Source organism: Phyllobates terribilis, unplaced genomic scaffold (genome assembly GCF_046119375.1).
Source record: "Phyllobates terribilis strain yellow unplaced genomic scaffold, ASM4611937v1 Scaffold_4__5_contigs__length_816908805, whole genome shotgun sequence".
Taxonomy (NCBI): Eukaryota; Metazoa; Chordata; class Amphibia; order Anura; family Dendrobatidae; genus Phyllobates; species Phyllobates terribilis.
The window spans coordinates 50,783,220-50,810,162 of record NW_027362764.1 but is presented as its reverse complement, the minus strand read 5'-3'; the positions used below and the strand labels follow the sequence as shown (position 1 = coordinate 50,810,162).

The window sequence follows — 26,943 nt, the reverse complement described above, 5'->3', positions numbered from 1 at the left end:
CTCCGGTCTCTGGCTAGGGTGTGCTTTAGCCCCCACCAGTTTGGGATCCGGTACCCAGTTGCCAACTCTTCACCCGGTGATGGACTTTGGGTTCTCAGAGTCCTTTTCTTTCACCCCCTCTGGGTCTTTCTTCCTTTCTCCTCTCTCTCTCTCTGGGGCTGCTCTGCTCTCTCTCTCTCCTCCACTGCTTCTCACAGACTGACTCCTCTGCAAAGACTGACCCTGATCTTAGATGGTGCCCACCTTAAATACTCCCTCTATGTGTGAGCTCAGGTGACCAGCACCCAATGAGCTCCTATCTTTACCCAGGCTGCTCCCCCTATCTGCCCCTACACTACTGGGATGTACCACCCCCCTCCCACTCCAGCCAGGAACAGACTCGGTCGTACCTGCACATTTCTAAGTGGGAGTACCGTTGGTCTGTTCCTCGGAAATGGGATGTGTGTAGTGCATGCAGCTTTCTGGGCTCAGTTTCACACTCCATCCTTACCCGGGAGTGGAATATCACACCTCTGGGTTGAGGTGCAATACCCCTGTAGCAGCCGAATCCTCAGGGTGCTACACTTATGCATGTTATTTCTCAAACCGGATTGCAGATCAGGCCATTGCCCAACTCTGTAGTCATGAAATTAAATGCGCAAAGAAAGATGTTTGTGTGTCAAAGCACCACTGAGAAGTGCGAGTTGATGTTGGAGGGGCTGCCATTGCTTCTGCAAAAGCTGCATTAGAGGACTTCCTGGGAGAAATGACATGCAGGGTAGATACAGCTATGCCAGCCCTTTCACCGAGCTAAATACAACTCTCAGCAACAAAAGCTGTGGACTGGCTCCGTACCGTCCCTGGCCACATTCACCTGTCCACGTGTTTGTGGTTAGGCGGTCTTTCCCAGTAAGTGCACTGGGGCGGGCACGGGTAATGTTGTGGGACCCGTGCTTGTGGAAGGCGGAGACGACACCGGGAGAAATAGTGGCGGCTGGGGACACCAGGCCGCTGCCGGCATGAGGTTATGAAAAGCATCTGCCTCCACGAGCCTAAAAGGCCACAATTCAAGTGCAAGCAGCTGTCAAAAATTTGGCAGTATAGTATTGCAGCCTGTGGGTGGGCGGGTGGCTGGCTGCATGCTTGCGCTTGCATTCCAAGGAATGGGGTAGGGACAACTGAACGCTGCACTGGGACAAGGAGGTGGACGGTGACTGTTACAAGTCTGCAATGACAGGTGCATGGCGGGAGGCATCTTCGCATGCGCCAAGGATCACTTATGATGGGCAGACTTTTAGGCAGTGACCTGGGAGTCAGAGATGCTTCTAGAGGTCTTCCCCATACTGTTCCCATGTCTTTTCAGCTCTGTATGCATGTGTCTGATGATGTGTCACACACCACATGGCCAGATAAGGTTGTAAAATGTTAAAATGACATTTCCTGGTGAATGCATTTGTCTTGGTTGAAAGCAATGCAAAAGTGCAAAAATGTATCAAAAACACTACGTGTGTACATAGCCCAAGGTGTGGAGGAATATTTTTGTTTTTGGTTATTTATTTTGCCTTATATACAAGTCATTACCCTGGAAAGGATGTTCCTTAACATATTTCCCAGGAAAATCCATTTTGATTTTGTTTTTGTATGTTGTAGGCTGTGTGCCCACGATGCGTTCTTTAAGCGTTTCTGCAGTGACAATTCTGCTGCAGAAATGCTTAAAAAACACTTGGTAGAAGGCCTGCCATGTTCCCCAATGATAATCCGCTTGTGCTGTGCACATGCTGCGGAAATTTCCGCTGCGGATTATCATTGCGGAAAAAAACGCAGCACTACCAATTATTTTGCGGGAAGTGCTGCGTTTTCGCCGCCATTGACTTGCATTGGAACGCATGGAATCCGCATCACTGGATCTGTACATGCGGAATAGAAGCGTTTGAATGTGCGGATGGTACCCGGGTCTAGAGAACAGGAGACTCTCCTCCGGACCCGGGTACCATAGAACCTGTAAAAAAAGAATAAAATAAAAAATAAATATTATATTTACTTTCTGATGGCCCGCGGTGCGCTTGTCTTCGCTTGCCGGCAGATCGCGGTGGACTGAAGGACCTGCGCTGACGTCATAGTCATGTGGCGGCAGGTCCTTCAGTGTACCGCAAGCTGCCGGCAAGCCGAGACACATCGAATAAAGACTCCGGGGGCCATCGGAAGGCAAGTATAGATTTAGTTTTTATTTTTTAATCATTCTTTGGGGTCACACTATATAAATCCATGCCGGTTGCATACAGTCCCGACTTCCCGAGGTCACCCATCAATCTCATTGATCCCGATAATGCCATAGCTATTACCAAGGCTTATACATGAAATACTTCTGGTTGTCCTGTGACCTCCTTGGTGGCTTTGGTATAATGGACCTTTATAAAGATATGGATTTCGTTGTAAGAACAACTCAGTGCCGGGTGTAGAGAATAAATACTTTATTGCACACGACTTCTGCTAATATCCCGATCTCCACACCTCACTGTCTATTGTACATGTCTATCACACATGATGGCAGCCGCTGATTATTTACGTCTTCTGATGGACTCGTACTCAGTATTTCTGTCTTCGGATTCTGAAAAACAACGTAATGATGGAGATTAAAGGCGATGTTTAACCTTTTTTTCTAATTTGACGCAAACTTGGGGCTTATCCAAATATAATAACTAGTAGTTTTATGAAGCCGACATACAGCAACCCTGGCCATGTATGGCTGCCATACTAATAAAAGAGTGGCCCCAGCCATGGCAAAACTTGTCATATATCCACAAGATAGATGATAAATATATGATCACTGGGGTCCGAGTGCTGCCTTGATCCCCATCGATCCCAAGAATGAGAGTCCACAGTCCCCTGGACGAATGAAGTGATAATGAGCATGTGAGACCATCACTACTATAGATACTGAATGGGGCAGGGTCACACATGCTCTCTACCGGTCATTCACATGGATAACTCTGGACCGTTACTCTTGGGATCAGTGGACGTCACAGCTCATCTTCATACCGTTATCATCCAGTGTGGATATATGATATGGGTATATATCTGGTTTATGAGGCAAGACAACTATTAAAAGTTGCTATTCTACCATAGAAGAATATCTCTACAATATAGGGTCATATACCCTGTGTGCCTCTATAGTCCCTGTGGCCTCCATACCTCCTTCATGTCTCCATACACCATATGGCCTCCATACCCCTATGTTCCTCTATACTTTATATGGCCTCCATACCCCTATGTACCTCTATACTCTATATGGCCTCCTTACCCCCTATGTTCCTCTATACTTTATATGGCCTCCATATCCCCTATGTTCCTCTATACTCTCTATGACCTCCATATCTCCCATGTTCCTCTATACTCTATATGGCCTCCATAACCCCTATGTTCCTCTATACTCTCTATGACCTCCATACCCCTATGTACCTCTATACTCTATATGACCTCCATACCCCTATATTCCTCTATACTCTCTATAATCTCCATATCCCACATGTTCCTCTATACTCTATATGGCCTCCATATCCCCCATGTTCCTCTATACTCTATATGGCCTCCATACCCCTATGTACATCTATACTCTATATGGCCTATATATCCCCTATGTACCTCTATACTCTATATGGCCTCCATATCCCCTATGTTCCTCTATACTTTCTATGACCTCCATATCCTCTATGTTTCTCTATACTCTATATGGCCTCCAGATCCCCTATGTTCCTCTAAACTCTCTATGACCTCCATATCCCCTATTTTCCTCTATACTCTATATGACCTCCATACCCCTATGTTCCTCAATACTCCTCTATACTCTGTATGATCTCCATACCCCTATATACCTCTATACTCTCTATGTGCCTGCATACTGCATTTGTGCCATGAAACACCTTATGGAGGCACATACAGTACAGACCAAAGGTTTGGACAAACCTTCTCATTTAAAGATTTTTATGTATTTTCATGACTATGAAAATTGTACATTTTGCTTTTGCTTTGATGACTGCTTTGCACACTCTTGGCATTCTCTTGATGAGCTTCAAGAGGTAGTCACTGGAAATGGTTTTCACTTCACAGGTGTGCCCTGTCAGGTTTAATAAGTGGGATTTCTTGCCTTATAAATGGGGTTGGGACCATCAGTTGTGTTGTGCAGAAGTCTGGTGGATACACAGCTGATAGTCCTACTGAATAGACTGTTAGAATTTGTATTATGGCAAGAAAAAAGCATCTAAGTAAAGAAAAACGAGTGGCCATCATTACTTTAAGAAATGAAGGTCAGTCAGTCCGAAAAATTGGGAAAACTTTGAAAGTGTCCCCAAGTGCAGTTGTAAAAACCATCAAGCGCTACAAAGAAACTGGCTCACATGAGGACCGCCCCAGGAAAGGAAGACCAAGAGTCACCTCTGCTTCTGAGGATAAGTTTATCCGAGTCACAAGCCTCAGAAATCGCAGGTTAACAGCAGCTCAGATTAGAGACCTGGTCAATGCCACACAGAGTTCTAGCAGCAGACACATCTCTACAACAACTGTTAAGAGGAGACTTTGTGCAGCAAGCCTTCATGGTAAAATAGCTGCTAGGAAACCACTGCTAAGGACAGGCAACAAGCAGAAGAGACTTGTTTGGGCTAAAGAACACAAGGAATGGACATTAGACCAGTGGAAATCTGTGCTTTGGTCTGATGAGTCCAAATTTGAGATCTTTGGTTCCAACCACCGTGTCTTTGTGCGACGCAGAAAAGGTGAACGGATGGACTCTACATGCCTGGTTCCCACCGTGAAGCATGGAGGAGGAGGTGTGATGGTGTGGGGGTGCTTTGTTGGTGACACTGTTGGGGATTTATTCAAAATTGAAGGCATACTGAACCAGCATGGCTACCACAGCATCTTGCAGCGGCATGCTATTCCATCCGGTTTGCGTTTAGTTGGACCATCATTTATTTTTCAACAAGACAATGACCCCAAACACACTTCCAGGCTGTGTAAGGGCTATTTGACCAAGAAGGAGAATGATGGGGTGCTACGCCAGATGACCTGGCCTCCACAGTCACCAGACTTGAACCCAATCGAGATGGTTTGGGGTGAGCAGAGTGAAGGCAAAAGAGCCAACAAGTGCTAAGCATCTCTGGGAACTCCTTCAAGATTGCTGGAAGACCATTTCCGGTGACTACCTCTTGAAGCTCATCAAGAGAATGCCAAGAGTGTGCAAAGCAGTTGTAGCACCCCGAGGGCTCGGCTGCTACAGGGGTATTGCACCTCAAACCAGAGGTGTGATATTCCACTCCCGGGTAAGGATGGAGTGTGGACTAGGACTCAGTAAGCTGCATGCACCACACACACCCCATTTCCGAGGGACAGCTCAACGGTGCTCCCACAAGATAGAAGTGCAGGCACGACAGCATCTGTCCCTGACTGGAGTGGGGAGGGGAAAGTACACCCAGTGGTGTAGGAGCAGATAGGGGTGGGTCTCTGGGCATAGGTAGGAGTCCATTGGTTGCTAGTCACCTGGGCTCGGGTGTTAGAAGGAGGTATATAAGGTGGGCACCATCTTAGGACAGTGTTCAGTTCAGAGAGGAGGAGAAGAAGACAGGAGTTCAGCCAGAGAGGGCTGACAGGGAGCTGTGGCTCAGTCTGGGCCCAGCTCCAGAGGCAGGCCTGGAGTGGAGGCCAGAAACAGCAGAAAGAGAGAGGAGAAGGAGCGGAAAGGAAAGTAAGAAAGGAACTGGAACAGAGGAGAAAGGAAGCAAGGAACACAGAGAAAGGCCCAGAGACACGAGGACCGAAGGAACCCCATATGCCCAGAGGAGATACAGGGTGAAGGGTTGGCAGAACAGGGTACCGGAACCCAAATTGGTGGAGGCAACAGATTCCTCAGCCAAAGACCGGAGGTTGTTACCACATCTTGGTGCGACCCCTCACTACATCCACCAGAAAGGCATACCGTATAGGGTCAGGGAAACCGGGAGAGGTTTCGCCAACAGAAGGCCTGAGGAAGCTGGACAAAGGTGGGTCACTGGTGGGGACGGCCAGAGAAAGGTAGAGAAGGGAGCTCTGAACCACACTCTGGAATTAACTGGGAGTTGACCGAGTCCCTTGCCTGGTGGACGCAGCACGGCTCGGGCAGTCATCGTCTGCAGCATTGACATGAACAACAACTGTGAGTAAAGCATTGAAAACTGCAACCGCACGTCTCTGTGGTTCCTCGCCGCACCAACACCATTAGCACTGGGACGCTCACACCATCACTCCCATCATCTCTCACATTAGCTGCCCTGAGGCAATACTTCTCCCGTGGGGAGTTATCCCATACTCAGCTGCGCAAACAACATCAGCCTCAGCGGTCTGCAGCGCGGCGGCGGTCCCCACTGACGGCAATCCACGGGTGGCGTAGTCGGACATTTGCTATACATTAAGACTGCCACTGGTTTGACCACCCTGGGCACGGACCGGGTCACCGCCACACGGAGACTACAACCCCCAGCATTCTACAACAGGTCCGGTTCCGGGTTCCCCTGCACAACACAGGCCCAGGGGGCGCGTCAACTTTGGTGTAGTCGGCAGGATCATTACCAACCCGCCACAAGCGGGTATTGCGTGCCTGGAGAAAACTGCACATGTACCTTAAAAAGAAGTCTCCCGCCATTTCCAGAAATTTCCCGCCGTCCGGAGTCGTTTCCCGCCGTCCGGAGCCGATTCCCGCCATCGGGCGCCATCTTGGACCGTTTCCCGCCGTCTTCATCCGTTTTTCCCGCCCTGGCAGAGCGGACGCCATTATGTGCGCACCAAAGGACAGCAGGAAGCCACCTCCCATCGTGGGCCAGGTCCCAGAATGGCGCCGAAGAAGGAGCCCGCCCCCACCAGCCATGAGTGCAGCAGTGGAGATGTCCATCAACGTGGGGGGGCTGCCCCTGAGGGTGATTGTCAGCAGATGCCCCCAAGACCAACCCCCATGGGGGCGGATAGGAAAGAAAACTGAGGGGCTGGGTGCGGCCTTGATCAGTCTGGACCTGCTGCACCCGGAGATGGAAGGAGCAGAGAACTCCACCAGCACCCTGGCCCGCAGCCTGCTGCAAGCTGAGCCACCCTGCAGCCTGACAGAGTTGCTGGCCCAGCTGCCTAGAGACCCGGGCAGTGCGCGCGCAGCACTGGAAGACCTAAACAGAAAAATGGTCCGGGCGCAGCGGGATGTGTTTGCCGGGTGGAAGGAGGAGATGACCCGGCAGCACGAAGGCAGCCAGCGGAGGACCCCGGCGGGACCGGCAGCTGCAGATGATGCCGCGGAGGAGGCCATGGAGACCAAGGCAGGTAATGGGGACGCCACTAGCCCAAGCCCTGGGAACACCAGCCTGCCCTCACCCTCCGTTGCGGGACCCAAAGCCCCGGGGACCGTACCTGACACCACGCCTCCACCGCCGCCAGCTAGGCCTCAGGCAGCGAGAACCGTCATCACGCCCCGCCCCGCGCTGTGCCCTCTGAACCCGGGCGCCGTAACGCGGGAGACGTCACAGGCCAGGACGCAAGGCCCAGCACACCCGGGCGCCGCTGCCTCACCAGCGCCCCCTACCTTGGCGGTGCCACCCCTGGGCGCGACCAACAAGCGACCACCGGCCTGGTCGCAAGGCCGAGTGCCCCCGGGCGCTGCCACACGTCCGAAGCCCGCGGTGCCGCCCCTGGGTGCGGACCTGTACGCCCAACATACCAGCCCGGACGGGCTGCCCTTTGAGTGGCCACCAGAGTTTGACAACCCCCGTCTCCGGGGAGAACAACCCCTGATCGAGCCTCTGATCCCGGCCCCGGAGCCCGCCAACATCGCTCCACCCCCGCTGGAGGATGCCCAGTTTGCATGGGACCCCACCGGCGAGAGTCTCATGGGGTTCACCCAGGAGACCCGGGCGGAAGCAGCCCAGCGCCTGGATTGCTGCCGTCAGCAGCTGGCCACCTATGAAAGAGAGCGGCGGCAGAGGCGCATCAGGGAGGAGCGACTCCAGGCCAGGAGCGCGGAACAGAAGAGGAGGGCCCGACAAGACACCCACGCCATCCGCGGTCCCAGAGCCACCGGGACCGTAGTCAAGTTCCAGCTAGAGCATGGCTGGGGCTTCATCAGAGACCCGGAGGCTGACACCGACGTCTTCGTCACTAGAAGGGACGTTGAAAGCCACCTGCCAGAGGGACATCACAGCCGTGACCTGTACCCCCGTGACGTGGTCACCTACACCCGGCACAAGGGCGCAAAGGGACTGTACGCCCTCCACGTTCACCGGCTCACGGAGGAGGAACTGCAGTACCGCCCAGACACGGAGTACACTGAGGGTCCGGACGGACCAGAAGATTACCCGGAAGAGCAAGGAGCATCAGGAGGACACCGTTACCAGTAAACGGTAAAGTGGAACTGTATATAGTTACCCGTCAGGGTACCAGAACTGTTACAAGAACTGTTATGAGAACTGCTGCTGATTGAAGTGTGGTCCCCGTTGGGACTAGTGTGGAATAGTTAAAGGATTGTTACCCGTGTGCAAGTTAACCCCCTCAATCCCTAACCAGGCTGAGGACTGTGAGCAGCCATTCCCCTATCCCCACTGGCCGAGGACTGAGAGCGGCCAATCCCTTGTAAATAGTTGCGCTTCTTAAAGCGCCCCCTACTGGTTTTATAAAAGAACTACAACGTCTACCTCAGAATTAAATGGACTGTTGCACCTTTGCCTGGTCACAAGTTGCACAGCGGCCAGAGCTCCAGAATGTGTTTTTGAAGAAAATGTTTTATTTGAAAATGTCTTATATTGGAAAGTTTTATATGCTGCTAGAATAATACTGCAAATGTTTTATGTGATGTTTTATATGCTAAAAGAGTTCCAGTGGCATTAGCAAGATGTTTTATGGAAAGGAATACCAGTAATGTTAAAAAGAAAAGAGTACCTCCCATAAAGGGATGAGTTTCTGGTTAATATCTTATATGTGAGTGCACTTTAAAATTTGTATGTTTTAAATAGTTTTATTCTTTTCCAGCCCGAGGACGTGCTGTGATTTACCAGGGGGGAATGTAGCACCCCGAGGGCTCGGCTGCTACAGGGGTATTGCACCTCAAACCAGAGGTGTGATATTCCACTCCCGGGTAAGGATGGAGTGTGGACCAGGACTCAGTAGGCTGCTTGCACCACACACACCCCATTTCCGAGGGACAGCTCAACGGTGCTCCCACAAGATAGAAGTGCAGGCACGACAGCATCTGTCCCTGACTGGAGTGGGGAGGGGAAAGTACACCCAGTGGTGTAGGAGCAGATAGGGGTGGGTCTCTGGGCATAGGTAGGAGCCCATTGGTTGCTAGTCACCTGGGCTCGGGTGTTAGAAGGAGGTATATATGGTGGGCACCATCTTAGGACAGTGTTGTGTTCAGTTCAGAGAGGAGGAGAAGAAGACAGGAGCTCAGCCAGAGAGGGCTGACAGGGAGCTGTGGCTCAGTCTGGGCCCAGCTCCAGAGGCAGGCCTGGAGTGGAGGCCAGAAACAGCAGAAAGAGAGAGGAGAAGGAACGGAAAAGGAAAGTAAGAAAGGAACTGGAACAGAGGAGAAAGGAAGCAAGGAACACAGAGAAAGGCCCAGAGACACGAGGACCGAAGGAACCCCATATGCCCAGAGGAGATACAGGGTGAAGGGTTGGCAGAACAGGGTACCGGAACCCAAATTGGTGGAGGCAACAGATTCCTCAGCCAAAGACCGGAGGTTGTTACCACATCTTGGTGCGACCCCTCACTACATCCACCAGAAAGGCATACCGTATAGGGTCAGGGAAACCGGGAGAGGTTTCGCCAACAGAAGGACCGAGGAAGCTGGACAAAGGTGGGGACGGCCAGAGAAAGGTAGAGAAGGGAGCCCTGTGCCACGCTCTGGAATTACCTGGGAGTTGACCGAGTCCCTTGCCTGGTGGACGCAGTACGGCTCGGGCAGTCATCGTCTGCAGCATTGACATGAACAACAACTGTGAGTAAAGCATTGAAAACTGCAACCGCACGTCTCTGTGGTTCCTCGCCGCACCAGCACCATTAGCACTGGGACGCTCACACCATCACTCCCATCATCTCTCACATTAGCTGCCCTGAGGCAATACTTCTCCCGTGGGGAGTTATCCCATACTCAGCTGCGCAAACAACATCAGCCTCAGCGGTCTGCAGCGCGGCGGCGGTCCCCACTGACGGCAATCCACGGGTGGCGTAGTCGGACATTTGCTATACATTAAGACTGCCACTGGTTTGACCACCCTGGGCACGGACTGGGTCACCGCCACACGGAGACTACAACCCCCAGCATTCTACAACAGGTCCGGTTCCGGGTTCCCCTGCACAACACAGGCCCAGGGGGCGCATCACAGTCATCAAAGCAAAAGGTGGCTACTTTGAAGAACCTAGAATATAAGACATATTTTCAGTTGTTTCACACTTTTTTGTTAAGTATATAATTCCACATGTGGTAATTCATAGTTTTGATGCCTTCAGTGTGAATGTACAATTTTCATAGTCATGAAAATACAGAAAAATCTTTAAATCAGAAGGTGTGTCCAAACTTTTGGTCTGTACTGTATACACGGGCAAATCTGGCGTAGAAAGGTTAAAAAACTTTTGGAATAGAAAAAACTGAGCAGGCGGTTTACATTTATGGCAAAGTTAAATGTCCCCAAGAACTAGAAATTGTCCAAACACAATTCTTTACCATTTTGAAGATCTGTTCTTGCTGTCAGTGAATGTCAGATGCTGAAAATCTAAACAAACCTATTACACTCACAGCTGAGGGTTTGCTACATTTGTAGGCAGTCTGGAGGACAAATGCTCAACAGATCAACAGCACAAATCTCAAAAAATGCAACACTTGTAGATAGATAAATAGATAGATAGATAATACATAGATAATAGACAGATAAATATTAGATAATAGATAGATGATAGATAGATAATAGATAGATAATAGATAGATAATAGACAGATAAATATTAGATAATAGATAGATGATAGATAGATAATAGATAGATGATAGATGATAGATAAATAGATAGATAGATAAATAGATAGATAGATAATAGATAGATAATAGATAGATAATAGATAATAAATAGATAGATAATAGATAGATAATAGATAGATAATAGATAGATATGAGATACTTTGTTACAATGTATCAGTACAGGTGAAATGTGCCTCAGATTGTTTTTACCTTGGATACTATTATAATGAAGCCTCTATTGCAAATAAATAAATAAAATAAAAACAGATTAGGTCCAGACATGTTTCCAGTCTCTGACAATATGTTATTTTTCACCGGCTGCGGAAGAAATCTTGAAAATTGTTAATGATTGAATAAAGTCTGATAGAAAGTAACAAAACTTTTCATTACAGGACGATGAAGCTTTGTTTCTATATCCAGGAGATTTAGTTGTGTTTTGCATTTGCAGGATTCATTACGGTAATAGGATCCATTACGTCTCATTCCCTTCGGGTTTTTCGCGCTCTTTCAATGGCTCCACACTGCACCTGTTATTGTATGACGGGTGGGGGATGGGCTGATCTAGAATTTTATATGACTTCGTTTTTTAGTGTTGCTTTGGAAAATTACCTTTTTTTGTGTCTGGGAGTAAGAACAGGCGCGGACTCCGCCACAGCGTCTGCCATGTAAAGAGAAAGCTGAGAGGCTCCGGCAGCCATGGGGTCATTCTGCCTGGTAAATCCTGTTCACATGGGCAATGCCAAGCCTACAATGTTGCATGGGTACATTATGGGAAGGTGGTTACATTATAAGGTCGTGGGGATACTATGGGGCCGAGATGATGACAATAGACTGTATATCGTTAGGTAGAGATGTAGCTGGATGTAACACGTTCCTCTGCGGCTGCGCTGTGCATTGCAATAGATGTCACAGTTAAAGGGGAACTATTAGGGATGAGCGAATCAATTTGTAATTATTCAAAATCTTTACAAATTTCCTGATTTGCCAAAATCCAAATCTTTTAAGATTCTGCGTGAAGACATCCAGCAAAATGGCGCGCAGTCAAATACCATTTTTGTAGGTCCCAGGGAGGAACCTCCTTTCGCTTTGGATCGGTCTTTGGTCCGGATCCTTCGGCACTGATGAGGCTCCTCGTGGTCTTGCCATACTTTTTTTTATTTTTTATTTGGACCCAATTTTGTTCCTACTGAAGCAAATCTGCCAGAAATGAATTTTGGGACATTCGCTCATTTCTAGTGTCAATTATTTTCAAATACATGAGTCATGGGTGTGTCAGGTGTGACAGACAGTCGTCCTGGATCCAACTGTAGAAGGTCCTTGTGCTTGGCTCTGCAGGCACCTCCTTGATCTTTCCATCTCTGTGATGATATCCTGCTCCCTCTAAGACCCAGCAGTAACCTCCACCTTCTGCTGCTAATTGACACACCCTTGCTGAATGTTTAAATACCTTAAGTTCCTCCAAGGGAACTCCAAGAAGACACAAGCCGACTACAAGTAGTTCAGAGCAGGACAGAGGAATATAGAACTATCACCGGCGACTCTCTGGAGAGACTGCAGGTATTTAAACATCCAGCAAGGGTGTGTCAATTAGCAGCAGAAGTGGAGGTTACTGCTGGGTCATAGAGGGAGCAGGATATCACTACAGAGCCTGCAGAGTCAAACGCAAGGACCTCCTACAGCTGGATCCAGGACGACTGTCTGTTACACCTGACACACCCGTGACAACATGTCAAAAGTTTTGATCAGTGGGGTCCGGGTGCTGAGACCCCCACTAATCGCTGAAAAGAAGAGGCAGGGGCGCTCGGATACGAATCTGCTCTCCAAGCTGAGCAGACCAGAAATGAAGGGGCGCAGTGTCCAGCTCAGCAGTTCTACCCATTCATTTAGCAATCTGCTGGGGGTCTTGGCACCCAGACCCCTACTGACAAATACGTCCATAGGGAACCATTGCAAAAAAAAAATGCAGAGGATCCTCTCTCAGATCTTCCTGGCAGACCAAAGCTGCAATAAGTTCGGTCGGTGCTGGCGGTAAATATTTTTAGGTCGTTGTTTCCCTGCTGTTACTAAATAATCATTACTGTCCATCACTGATTCATTGTGCAGAAATAAATATACTGAGTGTAAAAATAGGAGGAAATGTAATTATACTCGGCGCAGAGGTTATGTACCTGCTCCATCTGCAATAATATACAGATTGGACATTGCTCTGAGACCCAGCATAAGGCACAGCGCTGACTAATGATCCCCCGGAGGGAATGTTATTATAGGGGTTAAGGAAGGATGACCTGCGAGCGACGTCTATCTGCAGCACATCCACCGCTGGGATCCGGTCAGAGACTACCCGGCATAATCAGCCATGATAAGGCTGATGGATCCGGAATATCTTATCTGCCCGTTAGTATTGATTCCTGGGAATTATACCGGAGAGGAGCTGCATGCAGAAGGAAATGGCAGGCGAAAACCCAAGAGAGCAGTTATAAGGGCTAATAATGGGGGCAGAGGCAGAAACTAACGGGGGGAGAAAAAATGGCACTCCGAGGGGTACGGTGCTGAACGGAAAGGAGTGGTTGGAAACTGCAGGTGCATAGTAAAGGGTGAGTAACTGGGGGAGAGGGAAACAGGAGGCATGTGCCACGTTCTGAGTGCCAACAGGAGGCATGTGCCACATTCTGAGTGCCAGCAGGAGGCATGTGCCACATTCTGAATGCCAGCAGGAGGCATGTGCCACATTCTGAATGCCAGCAGGAGGCATGTGCCACATTCTGAATGCCAACAGGAGGCATGTGCCACGTTCTGAATGCCAGCAGGAGGCATGTGCCACATTCTGAATGCCAACAGGAGGCATGTGCCACATTCTGAATCCCAACAGGAAGCATGTGTCACATTCTGAATGCCAACAGGAGGCATGTGCCACGTTCTGAATGCCAACAGGAGGCATGTGCCACATTCTGAATGCCAACAGGAGGCATGTGCCACATTCTGAATGCCAACAGGAGGCATGTGCCACATTCTGAATGCCAACAGGAGGCATGTGCCACATTCTGAGTGCCAACAGGAGGCATGTGCCACATTCTGAATGCCAACAGGAGGCATGTGCCACATTCTGAATGCTAACAGGAGGCATGTGCCACATTCTGAGCGACAACGGGAGGCATGTGCCACGTTCTGAATGCCAACAGGAGGCATGTGCCATGTTCTGAATGCCAACAGGAGGCATGTGCCACGTTCTGAGCGACAACGGGAGGCATGTGCCACATTCTGAATGCCAACAGGAGGCATGTGCCACGTTCTGAATGCCAACAGGAGGCATGTGCCACATTCTGAATGCCAACAGGAGGCATGTGCCACATTCTGAATGCCAACAGGAGGCATGTGCCACATTCTGAGTGCCAACAGGAGGCATGTGCCACATTCTGAATGCCAACAGGAGGCATGTGCCACATTCTGAATGCCAACAGGAGGCATGTGTCACATTCTGAATGCCAACAGGAGGCATGTGCCATGTACTGAATGCCAACAGGAGGCATTTGCCACATTCTGAATGCCAACAGGAGGCATGTGCCACATTCTGAATGCCAATGGGAGGCAGGTGCCACAATCTGATAGCCAACAGGAGGCATTTGCCACATTCTGATAGCCAACAGGAGGCATGTGTCACTCTCTGAGTGCCAGCGGGAGGCATGTGCCACGTTCTGAATGCCAACAGGAGGCATGTGCCACGTTCTGAGTGCCATCGGGAGGCATGCGTCACTCTCTGAGTGCCAACAGGAGGCATCTGCCACATTCTGAATGCCAACAGGAGGCATGTGCCACATTCTGAATGCCAACAGGAGGCATGTGCCACATTCTGCTTGCTAACAGGAGGCATGTGCCACACTCTGATTGCCAAAGGGAGGCATGAGCCACATTCTGAGAGCCAACAGGAGGCATGTGCCACGTTCTGAGTGCCATCGGGAGGCATGTGTCACTCTCTGAGTGCCAACAGGAGGCATGTGCCACGTTCTGAATGCCAACAGGAGGCGTCTGCCACATTCTGAGTGCCAACAGGAGGCATGTGCCACATTCTGAATGCTAATAGGAGGCATGTGCCTGTGCCACGTTCTGAATGCCAATGGGAGGCAGGTGCCACATTCTGATAGCCAACAGGAGGCATTTGCCACATTCTGATAGCCAACAGGAGGCATGTGTCACTCTCTGAGTGCCAACGGGATGCATGTGCCACGTTCTGAGTGTCAACAGGAGGCATGTGCCACATTCTGACTGCCAACAGGAGGCATGTGCCACATTCTGAATTCCAACAGGAGGCATGTGCCACATTCTGAATGCTAATAGGAGGCATGTGCCACATTCTGAATGCTAACAGAAGGCATGTGCCATGTTCTGAATGCCAACGGGAGGCAGGTGCCACAATCTGATAGCCAACAGGAGGCATTTGCCACATTCTGAATGCTAACAGAAGGCATGTGCCATGTTCTGAATGCCAACGGGAGGCAGGTGCCACAATCTGATAGCCAACAGGAGGCATTTGCCACATTCTGATAGCCAACAGGAGGCATGTGCCACGTTCTGAATGCCAACAGGAGGCATGTGCCACGTTCTGAATGCCAACAGGAGGCATGTGCCACATTATGAATGCTAACAGGAGGCATGTGCCACATTATGAATGCTAACAGGAGGCATGTACCAAATTTTGAGTGCCAAGTGGGCAAGAACAAATCTCCTAGCTTTATTCAGGGTAATAAGATACAACATTAAGGCAGAAGAATAATACTTTTCCTCCTGGTTATGGAAAGCCTAGCTACGGGTCAGAACACCCTGGTGATACAACAATCAAACAGCTAAAGATGTGTCCTTCCTTATCAGTTCTCTTGGCTTAACATATCCTGAGATGAGTGGAGCAGGATGGCCAGCTTTAAAAAACAAATATAATTTTACGATACTCTGCTGGGAGATGATTACGCTTTATGTCCCTATTTGTGGACACTCAGTGGTCATGAAGGGAATTGCAGCTTGTTGAGGGCTTTGCCAGCATGTCCTGATAATGTAAAAATTAGAAAACGGAGTCCTTTATAGGAAAGTAAGCGTGCTCACATCTACGATATGGCGGACAATGGTACCTCCTCTCCCCCCTTCTCTGCCAACCCTTAGACAAAGGAAATAACTAGTTAGAGAAAAATTTGAATGTGTTTTTTTTTTAATTAGAGGTTATCGGTGACATTGGTGATCTGTTTGGGACGAGGACTGCTTATTTCAGGATCATTTATGATCCCAGCTGCTCCAGCCAGTTATGATCACAATAGTCCCAAATAGGAGTTGGGTCAGGATACAGAATGGGATAGGATAATGTGAAGAGATGATATATAGGGACAGGATAAAAAACTAATCAAGAACTCGACAAAACAAACATTACTGAGAACCACTATACTAAGGAGTATAAAAAACGCTGAAAATTCAGTCCAATCTGCAGGCACCATAGTTACATAGTTACATAGTTTATAAGGCCGAAAAAAGACAAGCGTCCATCCAGTTCAGCCTATTTCTTGTGCACTGCAGCTATTCCGCAGCGTTGATCCAGGGGAAGGCAACAAAAAACCCATGCGGAATAGGCCAATTTACATCATTGAGGAAAAATTCACTTCCCGACACCAATCTGGCAGTCAGATTAAATCCCTGGATTAATTAACTAAGCATAAGATGTAATTTTATTGTTCTCAAGAAAGGCGTCCAGGCCTCTCTTGAACTCTTTAAGTGAGTTGGACATCACCACTTCCTCTCCCAGAGAGTTCCAGAGTCTCACGGCTCTGACCGTAAAGAATCCCCTTCTATGCTGGTGCAGGAACCTCCTTTCCTCCAGACGCATAGTGTGCCCCCTCGTCTTTGTCACCATCCTTGGTATAAACAGGTCATGGGAGAGATCTCTGTACTGCCCCCTGATGTATTTATACATGTTTATGAGGTCTCCCCTAAGCCTTCTTTTTTCCAATGTAAATAGGCCTAATTTTGACAACCTCTCTGGGTATTCTAGTCCCTCCATTCCCTTTATTACCTTAGTCGTCCTCCTTTGTACCCTCTCTAGCTCCAAAATGTCTTTCCTGAGCACCGGAGCCCAGAACTGTGCACAATATTCTAAGTGCGGCCTTACCAGCGCTTTATACAGAGGAAGAGCAATGTTCTCATCATATGCCCCTATTCCTCTTCTGATGCATGTGACGCGCCCCCTGGGACATATTCCTTTTTGAGGGGAATACCCGGCACCGGATCAGATGGGGGGTTGTAGTCGCCGAGCGGCTGTGACCCGGCCCGTGCCCAGGGCGTCAAGCTCAGTGTTATGTGGCAGTCCTACAGATGTTATTAAGAGTTCTTTTGTGTCGACTACGCCACCCGTTGTGATGCGGTCACTGTGGCCGCCGCTGCAGCAGGGTCCGCTGAGGCTGATGGTGCAGGTGCAGCTTGAGATGGTATAACCCCCAACGGGTGGGGTATAGCCTCAGAGGGGACAGGCGCAGAGGATGGGGGTTGTGGTGGTGTAGTGCAGACGGCAGTGAAGACAGAGTCGGGTTGTGCAGTTAAGGGTGTTTACTTACTGCAGATGTTGTACTGGTCACTCCAGCTGCTAGTGACCACCCGAGCCGTGCTGCGTCCACCAGGTCCTGGATCCAGCCAACCCCCAAACAAGTCCGGAGCGTGGCCCTGAGCTCTCTTTCTGTCCCGTTCTCTGGCCGTCCCCACCAGTAATCCACCTAGGTCCAGCTCCCTCGGGCCTTCTGTTGGGACACCCTTGGCCCTGGGTTCCCTGACCCTTCATGTGGTGTGCCTTCGGGGTGGATGTGATGGGTGACCGTGGCAGACGCTGCCCACGGTCTCCGGTCTCTGGCTGGGGAATGTTTTTACCCCCACCAGCTTGGGTTCCGGTACCCTGATGCCGACTCTTCACCCGGTGCTTTTAGTTGGGATCTCAGAGTCCTTCTCTTCTGTGCTCTGGGTCTCTCTCTTTTCTCCTCTCTCACTCTGGGTCTTTGTCTTTCTTCTCTCCTCTGCTCCTGACTTGTTCTCTGCAGCTGACTGACTCTCTGCATCTGATCCTCTGCATCTGACCCTGATCTTAGTTGGTGCCCACCTTATATACACCCTCTATGTGTGAGCTCAGGTGACCAGCACCCAATGAGCTCCTAACTTTACCCAGGCTGCTCCCCCTATCTGCCCCTACACTACTTGGGATGTACCACCCCCCTCCCACTCCAGCCAGGAACAGACTCGGTCGTACCTGCACATTTCTAAGTGGGAGTACCGTCGGCCTGTTCCCCGGAAATGGGATGTGTGTAGTGCATGCAGCCTACCGAGCTCAGTTCCACACTCCATCCTTGCCCGGGAGTGGAATATCACACCTCTGGGTTGAGGTGCAATACTCCTGTAGCAGCCGAATCCTCAGGGTGCTACATTCCCCCCTGGTAAATCACAGCACGTCCTCGGGCTGTAAAGACAAAAACACCAAAACATACAAAAATTTTTTTTTTTTTCATATAAACATAATAAAACATATAAAACATTATATATATAAAACTTTTCATATAAACATTCTCGTCGTCTCTTGTTTCAGGTTCCTCCTCCGGACACTGTGCAACGTGTGTCCGGGAAAAGTGCGACAGTCTCTTAGAAAAACTGGTTTTACTATAAAACCGGTAGGGGGCGCTTTAGGACGCGCAACTATATACAGGGGAAGTTGGCCGCTCTCAGTCCTCGGCCAGGTAGAGGGAAGGGAATGGCTGCTCACAGTCCTCAGCCTGTGGGATTAAGGGGTTAACGGGTAAACAGTTCACTCAGCTGGTCCCAACGGGGACTATATATAAGTATCAACAGTTTCTTTGGTACCCGGTCGGGTAACTATTTACATCACTTCTCTGCCGCACTCAACGGCGTCTTCCTCCTGCTCTTTGCTTACAGCTGGTTGTTACCTCAGACCCGTCCGGGTCCTCTTGCTCCTCCTCCTCGCACCGCAACTCCTCCTCCGTCAGGCGGTGTACGTGGAGGGCGTAAGGTCCTTTGGCACACTTGTGCCGGGTGAAGGTGACCTCGTCTCCGATGTAGAGGTCACGACCTCTGTGCCCCTCCGGCAGATGGGACTCCACGTCTCTGCGCGTGACAAAGACGTCGCCGGGGGTGTTGTTGTCTCTGATGAAGCCCCACCTGTGCTGCTGGTTAAACTTGATTACAGTCCCGGTGGTACGGGGACTGTGCGCTGCACGGGGGTCCCTCCTGGTCCGGCTCTTTTGCTCGGCGCTCCTTATTTGGGCCTGTTGTTCCCGGACCCGCCTCTTTCTCCGCTCCCTCGCAAACTCCTTGAGCTGTTGGCGGCAGCACTCCGCACGCTCTGCTGCAGCTGCCCTAGTTTCCTGAGTGAACCCCATTAGATCTTCTCCGGTGGGGTCCCACTCAAACTGTGCTTCCGCTAGCGGGGGCGAGATCCTTATTACGGGCTTCGGAGCCGGAATCAGGGGTGCACACATGGCCCCAACCCTCCTCTGGTGCTCCAGTTCGTAATACTTCTGGGGCCAGATGAAAGGCTGCCCGTCCGGCCACGTGTGCTGGGCAAACAAGTCCTCTCCCAGACGCGGCACCCTTGGTTTTACGGGTGCGGGCGCGGTGGTGGTGGCGCCCGGGTTGCCCAGGCCTTGCGGCCAGGCCTGGGGCACCTGGAAGGTGAAGGGCACCGTTAATACGGCGGCGCCCTGGGCTACCTGGCCTTGCGACCAGGCCGGAGGCTCCGCAGAGGTAGGGGGCGCTGTTGGTGTTGCGGCGCCCGGGAATTCTAGGCCCTGCGACCAGGCTGGTGGTACTTCCTGCTTGGTCACGCTCGGGGTCGAGGCGTGTGACGTCACAGGGGTCGCGGCGGCGGCTTCCGGTTGGGGCCTAGTCTGCGTCGGTGACATGGCATTTTCGGGCACAGCAGGGGGACTTTCGGGCTCTGCGACGGGGAGCTGGGGCAGGTAAGCGGTGTCACGGCTTGGGGTATAGGCGTCCCCTTTACCTGCCTCCATGCGTTCGGCTCCCTCCTCGGCGCCGTCTCCGGCCTTGGGTCCTCCCGCGCCATCCTCAGAGGCGGTCTCCTTCCTCATCTCGGCTGGCGTGCTCCGGGTCTTGGTTTCAGCTTGCTGGGCCATCTCCCGGCTCCATTCCGCCAATATCTCGCGCTGTACCCGGGCCATCCTCCGTGCGAGGCCCTCCAGGGCAGTCTGTGCACACTCCCGGTCTCGGGGGAGCTGTGCAAGGACCTCCACTAGGCCTAGTGGGGTCGTGGTGTCTAGCAGGCTCCTGACCAACGGGTCGGTGCTGCTCTGCTCTTCTTCCAGCAGGCTCCTGGCCAGCGGGCCGGTGCTGCTCTGCTCTCTGGACATCTCCGGGTGAGCTTCTCTGCTACTCCTCTCCAGGCTTCTTGCCTCCGGGTGCGCTCGCTCCAGACTGCTCCAGGCGGCACCCATCTTCGCTCTCTTCTTTCGTCTCCTCCCACTTCGAGGGCGGTCCCGGGGCAACTCGGTGACTGTCAGCTCCAGGGGTAGTTCTTTCACGCTGACAGACACCTCCAGCATCACAGTCTCTGTTGGTGGGGGCGGTTTCCACTTTTGGCGCCATTTTCTGTCCTGGCCCACGATGGGAGGTGGCCTCTTGCCCTCCTTTGGCACGCCCATAATGGCGTCCGCTGCGCTTCCAAGGCGGGAAATCTTCGGATTTGGCGGGAAGCGTCGCCCAGTGGCGGGAAACTCTGCAGATGGCGGGAACAAGCTGGAAATGGCGGACAATCGGCGGGAAACGACCTGTGATGGGGTCCGATGGCGTGGACCCTCCGGAACCGGCGGGAGACTTCTTTCTGAGGTAAACTTGCACTTTTCTTCAGGCACGCAGTACCCGGGTGCTGCGGGCACGTAATCCTGCCGACTACGCCAAAGTTGACGCGCCCCCTGGGACATATTCCTTTTTGAGGGGAATACCCGGCACCGGATCAGATGGGGGGTTGTAGTCGCCGAGCGGCTGTGACCCGGCCCGTGCCCAGGGCGTCAAGCTCAGTGTTATGTGGCAGTCCTACAGATGTTATTAAGAGTTCTTTTGTGTCGACTACGCCACCCGTTGTGATGCGGTCACTGTGGCCGCCGCTGCAGCAGGGTCCGCTGAGGCTGATGGTGCAGGTGCAGCTTGAGATGGTATAACCCCCAACGGGTGGGGTATAGCCTCAGAGGGGACAGGCGCAGAGGATGGGGGTTGTGGTGGTGTAGTGCAGACGGCAGTGAAGACAGAGTCGGGTTGTGCAGTTAAGGGTGTTTACTTACTGCAGATGTTGTACTGGTCACTCCAGCTGCTAGTGACCACCCGAGCCGTGCTGCGTCCACCAGGTCCTGGATCCAGCCAACCCCCAAACAAGTCCGGAGCGTGGCCCTGAGCTCTCTTTCTGTCCCGTTCTCTGGCCGTCCCCACCAGTAATCCACCTAGGTCCAGCTCCCTCGGGCCTTCTGTTGGGACACCCTTGGCCCTGGGTTCCCTGACCCTTCATGTGGTGTGCCTTCGGGGTGGATGTGATGGGTGACCGTGGCAGACGCTGCCCACGGTCTCCGGTCTCTGGCTGGGGAATGTTTTTACCCCCACCAGCTTGGGTTCCGGTACCCTGATGCCGACTCTTCACCCGGTGCTTTTAGTTGGGATCTCAGAGTCCTTCTCTTCTGTGCTCTGGGTCTCTCTCTTTTCTCCTCTCTCACTCTGGGTCTTTGTCTTTCTTCTCTCCTCTGCTCCTGACTTGTTCTCTGCAGCTGACTGACTCTCTGCATCTGATCCTCTGCATCTGACCCTGATCTTAGTTGGTGCCCACCTTATATACACCCTCTATGTGTGAGCTCAGGTGACCAGCACCCAATGAGCTCCTAACTTTACCCAGGCTGCTCCCCCTATCTGCCCCTACACTACTTGGGATGTACCACCCCCCTCCCACTCCAGCCAGGAACAGACTCGGTCGTACCTGCACATTTCTAAGTGGGAGTACCGTCGGCCTGTTCCCCGGAAATGGGATGTGTGTAGTGCATGCAGCCTACCGAGCTCAGTTCCACACTCCATCCTTGCCCGGGAGTGGAATATCACACCTCTGGGTTGAGGTGCAATACTCCTGTAGCAGCCGAATCCTCAGGGTGCTACACATGCCATGACTCTATTTGCCTTCGCAGCTGCTGCCTGACACTGGGCACTCCAATTTAATTTGCTATTAACCAAGACGCCCAGGTCCTTCTCCATGTCAGATTTCCCCAACGGTTTCCCATTTAATATGTATGGGTGACTGCTGTTTTTCTTTCCCATGTGCATGACCTTACATTTATCGGCATTGAACCCCATTTGCCATTTTTTGGCCCAACTCCCCAATTTATCTAAATCCTCCTGTAGCTGTGCCCTATCCTCATCTGTATTAACTACTTTACAAAGTTTAGTATCATCTGCAAATATTGCTATTTTACTATGCAACCCTTCCACTAGATCATTAATAAATATATTAAATAATATAGGGCCCAAGACAGACCCTTGAGGCACCCCGCTAGTAACCCTGACACCCCCTGAGCTTACTCCATTGATAACCACCCTCTGCTTTCTATCACTCAGCCAGCTATTTACCCACTTGCACACATTATCCCATGTTTCAGAGCAGAAAAACTGAGCAGAATAATACATCATATTTACTAGAACTAGTAATTTAATAAACTCATTTTGGGCTTAGGAGTCCAGTGGGCGGAGCCATTCAGTCAGAATCTACCTGGGAAAACTGTCAATCACTAAGCAGGACCGCCTACTGGACTCCTAAACCCAGATAAGCAAAGAATAAAATGTTACACAGTAGAAAAAGTTATACAAACTTTTGCGTCACAACTATATCATTCAGCTGAACTCAATGCTCTAAATCGCGCTTCCTGCAGATCGGACGCCATTTTACATACGACAGGTTCTCTTTAACCCCTTCCCTACTCCAACGCCAATTTTTGTTTTTGCACTTTTGTCCCCCCCCCCCCCCTCTTCTTCCAAGACGCATAACTTTTTTATTTTTTGGTGGTGAGCGGACAATTTTATTGACACTGATTTTTGCTAGGGAGATGCAGTAGTAAAAAAAAGTTGAATTTTGACGTTATGATTTTTTTTGTTCATTATGCGGCGATACCAAATATGTTTATTTTATTTATTTACTTTTAACTGGGGAAAAGGGATGAGATTCGAATATTTATATTTTGTATTTTTTTTTAAATATTTTTGAGAGCTTTATTTTATATTTTACTTTATTTTCTTAGTCCCCTCAGATGATTTAAACCTGTGATCCTTTGATTGCTTGTTCTATACATTCCAGTACCGTAGTATTGCAGTATATAGGAATAATCATCATTGCCCATGGAGCTCATCCCGTAGCTGAGCCTCACCAGAGCACCAAGATGGCAGTGACACGAGCCACCTGCTGGAATGGTAACCCATTTGTATCCTTTAATCATGTCACACAGGACTGATGGAAGATTGGCAGTGGCATCTAAATGGTTAACAGCAGCAATCCGAGCTCAGCTCTGGCCGCTGCTGTCAGAAAGAGATGCCGGCTGTGTAACGCAGCAAGCATTTACTGCTTGTGGGGAGAGCTCAGCTGCTGAGCCCCCTCCACGCTTGCGGACCCCAGCATGAATGGACAGTTACGTCAGTTTGTGCTAAAGAGTTAAACAGCTGAATTACTTTTTACAGAAGAATAGCTAATCATACATAGCAGGTTAAAAAAAAAATTTCAGTATTAAACTTCATGCAGTTGCTTTTTATAACAGGAAGAATAATAGAGCGAAAATAACTGTACTGTGTAGTCAGATCCCCCATTACCTAGATAAACTGGTCTGATCCTGCCTTACTGCATTATTGTGGAACAAACCACTGGGACCAGTTAATGGGGGATCTGACTACACAAAGAAACTGTGTTATCAGTCAACTATGTGCTCTAGATTGCAAAGGAACAACACTAAATATATAAGGCAAATTGCAAAATGTTATCTTGCTCTCTACTTTCTCATACGAAAGATTAAACTAAACTTCAATTTTACAACAGCAAAGTCGAAAGATTGTCTTCTTTGAATTACTTACTCATTTACTTACTTTTTTTTTCCAGTATGACCAACTAAAAATTGAGTAGTTTGAATAAAATGTAGATCTCTACATGTACACTAGTTTCTACTAACACTTGTGAAAGAGAGCTGACTTTGTCATCAGGTCCAATAAATTATTAATGGTTTTCTATAGGACAATAGGTAATGATACAGAGTAATCACAGTCCACAAAGAAATGTGAAATGACAAGTTCAGCTCTGCTACATCTATGTGTTTATTTGTGTAGATTCAGCTCCACACTTACCAGAACTTAATGATCTCTTGCCCATCAGGCCGAAGAAGGAATCTGTTTTCTGTACTGAGGTATAAAACATCGGTGAATTATTATGCGGCAAGAGAAAAAATACATTTACAAGGCAGAGTATTTATAGAAGTCAACGAGGACAATATTTTCTTAGCTTCGATTTTCCTGACCTGAATTTTAAAGTGCAGAAATATACAAGGAATATTTACAGAGAGAGGACTATAATATGGATATATTATCTAATGCAGCAGCTTATTTGTGAATCAATGGAAACCAATCAATATTCAGATTAATCAAGTAAATTCTAGTTTTACTTTAGCTCTAAATTCAGAATGGTCTTATATTATGTGTTGAGCAGCAGAAAAGACAACAAGAGCGGAAGTTACATAAAAAATATTATATACAGTACTTATCGTGTATTATACTCCAGAGCTGCACTCACTATTCTGCTGGGGCAGTCACTGTGTACATACATTACATTACTGATCCTGAGTTACATCTTGTATTATACTCCAGAGCTGCAGTCACTATTCTGCTGGTGCAGTCACTGTGTACATACATTACATTACTAATCCTGTACTGATCCTGAGTTACATCCTGTATTATACTCCAGAGCTGCACTCACTATTCTGCTGGTGCAGTCACTGTGTACATACATTACATTACTGATCCTGAGTTACATCCTGTATTATACCCCAGAGCTGCACTCACTATTCTGCTGGTGAAGTCACTGTGTACATACATTACATTACTGACCCTGTACTGATCCTGAGTTACATCCTGTATTATACTCCAGAGCTGCACTCACTATTCTGCTGGTGAAGTCACTGTGTACATACATTACATTACTGACCCTGTACTGATCCTGAGTTACATCCTGTATTATACTCCAGAGCTGCACTCACTATTCTGCTGGTGAAGTCACTGTGTACATACATTACATTACTGACCCTGTACTGATCCTGAGTTACATCCTGTATTATACTCCAGAGCTGCACTCACTATTCTGCTGGTGCAGTCACTGTGTACATACATTACATTACTGATCCTGAGTTACATCCTGTATTATACCCCAGAGCTGCACTCACTATTCTGCTGGTGAAGTCACTGTGTACATACATTACATTACTGACCCTGTACTGATCCTGAGTTACATCCTGTATTATACTCCAGAGCTGCACTCACTATTCTGCTGGTGAAGTCACTGTGTACATACATTACATTACTGACCCTGTACTGATCCTGAGTTACATCCTGTATTATACCCCAGAGCTGCACTCACTATTCTGCTGGTGCAGTCACTGCGTACATACATTACATTACTGACCCTGTACTGATCCTGAGTTACATCCTGTATTATACTCCAGAGCTGCACTCACTATTCTGCTGGTGCAGTCACTGTGTACATATATTACATTACTGAACCTGAGTTACATCCTGTATTATACTCCAGAGCTGCACTCACTATTCTTCTGGTGCAGTCACTGTGTAAATACATTACATTACTGACCCTGAGTTACATCCTGTATTATACTCCAGAGCTGCACTCACTATTCTGCTGGTGCAGTCACTGTGTACATACATTACATTACTGATCCTATACTGATCCTGAGTTACATCCTGTATTATACTCCAGAGCTGCACTCACTATTCTGCTGGTGCAGTCACTGTGTACATACATTACATTACTGATCCTGTACTGATCCTGAGTTACATCCTGTATTATCCTCCAGAGCTGCACTCACTATTCTGCTGGTGCCATCACTGTGTACATACGTTACATTACTGATCCTGTATTTATGTAATGTATGTACACAGTGACTCCACCAACAGAATAGTGAGTGCAGCTCTGGAGTATAATACAGGAGGTAACTCAGGATCAGTAATGTAATTTATGTACACAGTGACTGCACCAGCAGAATAGTGAGTGCGGCTCTGGAGTATAATACAGGATGTAACTCAGGATCAGTAATATAATGTATGCACACAGTGACTGCACCAGCAGAATAGTGAGTGCAGCTCTGGAGTATAATACAGGATGTAACTCAGGATCAGTAATGTAATGTATGTACACAGTGACTGCACCAACAGAATAGTGAGTGCAGCTCTGGAGTATAATACAGGATGTAACTCAGGATCAGTAATGTAATGTATGTACACAGTGACTGCACCAGCAGAATAGTGAGTGCAGCTCTGGAGTATAATACAGGAGGTAACTCAGGATCAGTAATGTAATGTATGTACACAGTGACTGCACCAGCAGAATAGTGAGAGCAGCTCTGGAGTATAATACAGGGTGTAACTCAGGATCAGTAATGTAATGTATGTACACAGTGACTTCACCAGCAGAATAGTGAGTGCAGCTCTGGGGTATAATACAGGATGTAACTCAGGATCAGTACAGGATCAGTAATGTAATGTATGTACACAGTGACTGCACCAGCAGAATAGTGAGTGCAGCTCTGGGGTATGATACAGGATGTAACTCAGGATCAGTACAGGATCAGTAATGTAATGTATGTACACAGTGACTCCACCAACAGAATAGTGAGTGCAGC

General features: G+C 49.3%; 1 protein-coding gene across 1 annotated transcript in view; it reads right to left on the bottom strand.

Annotated features, from left to right (window-relative positions):
- Positions 1-2,435: 2,435 nt before the first annotated feature.
- Positions 2,436-26,943, bottom strand: part of LOC141264165 (protachykinin-1-like) — a 36,602-nt gene continuing 12,094 nt past the window's right edge. The window contains exons 5-6 of the mRNA XM_073676475.1: positions 24,386-24,439; positions 2,436-2,587 (exon numbers count right to left, since the gene is read on the bottom strand). Coding sequence (XP_073532576.1) covers positions 2,538-2,587; positions 24,386-24,439 — 104 coding nt within the window. The 3' untranslated portion in view covers positions 2,436-2,537. The remainder of the gene's footprint in view (positions 2,588-24,385; positions 24,440-26,943) is intronic.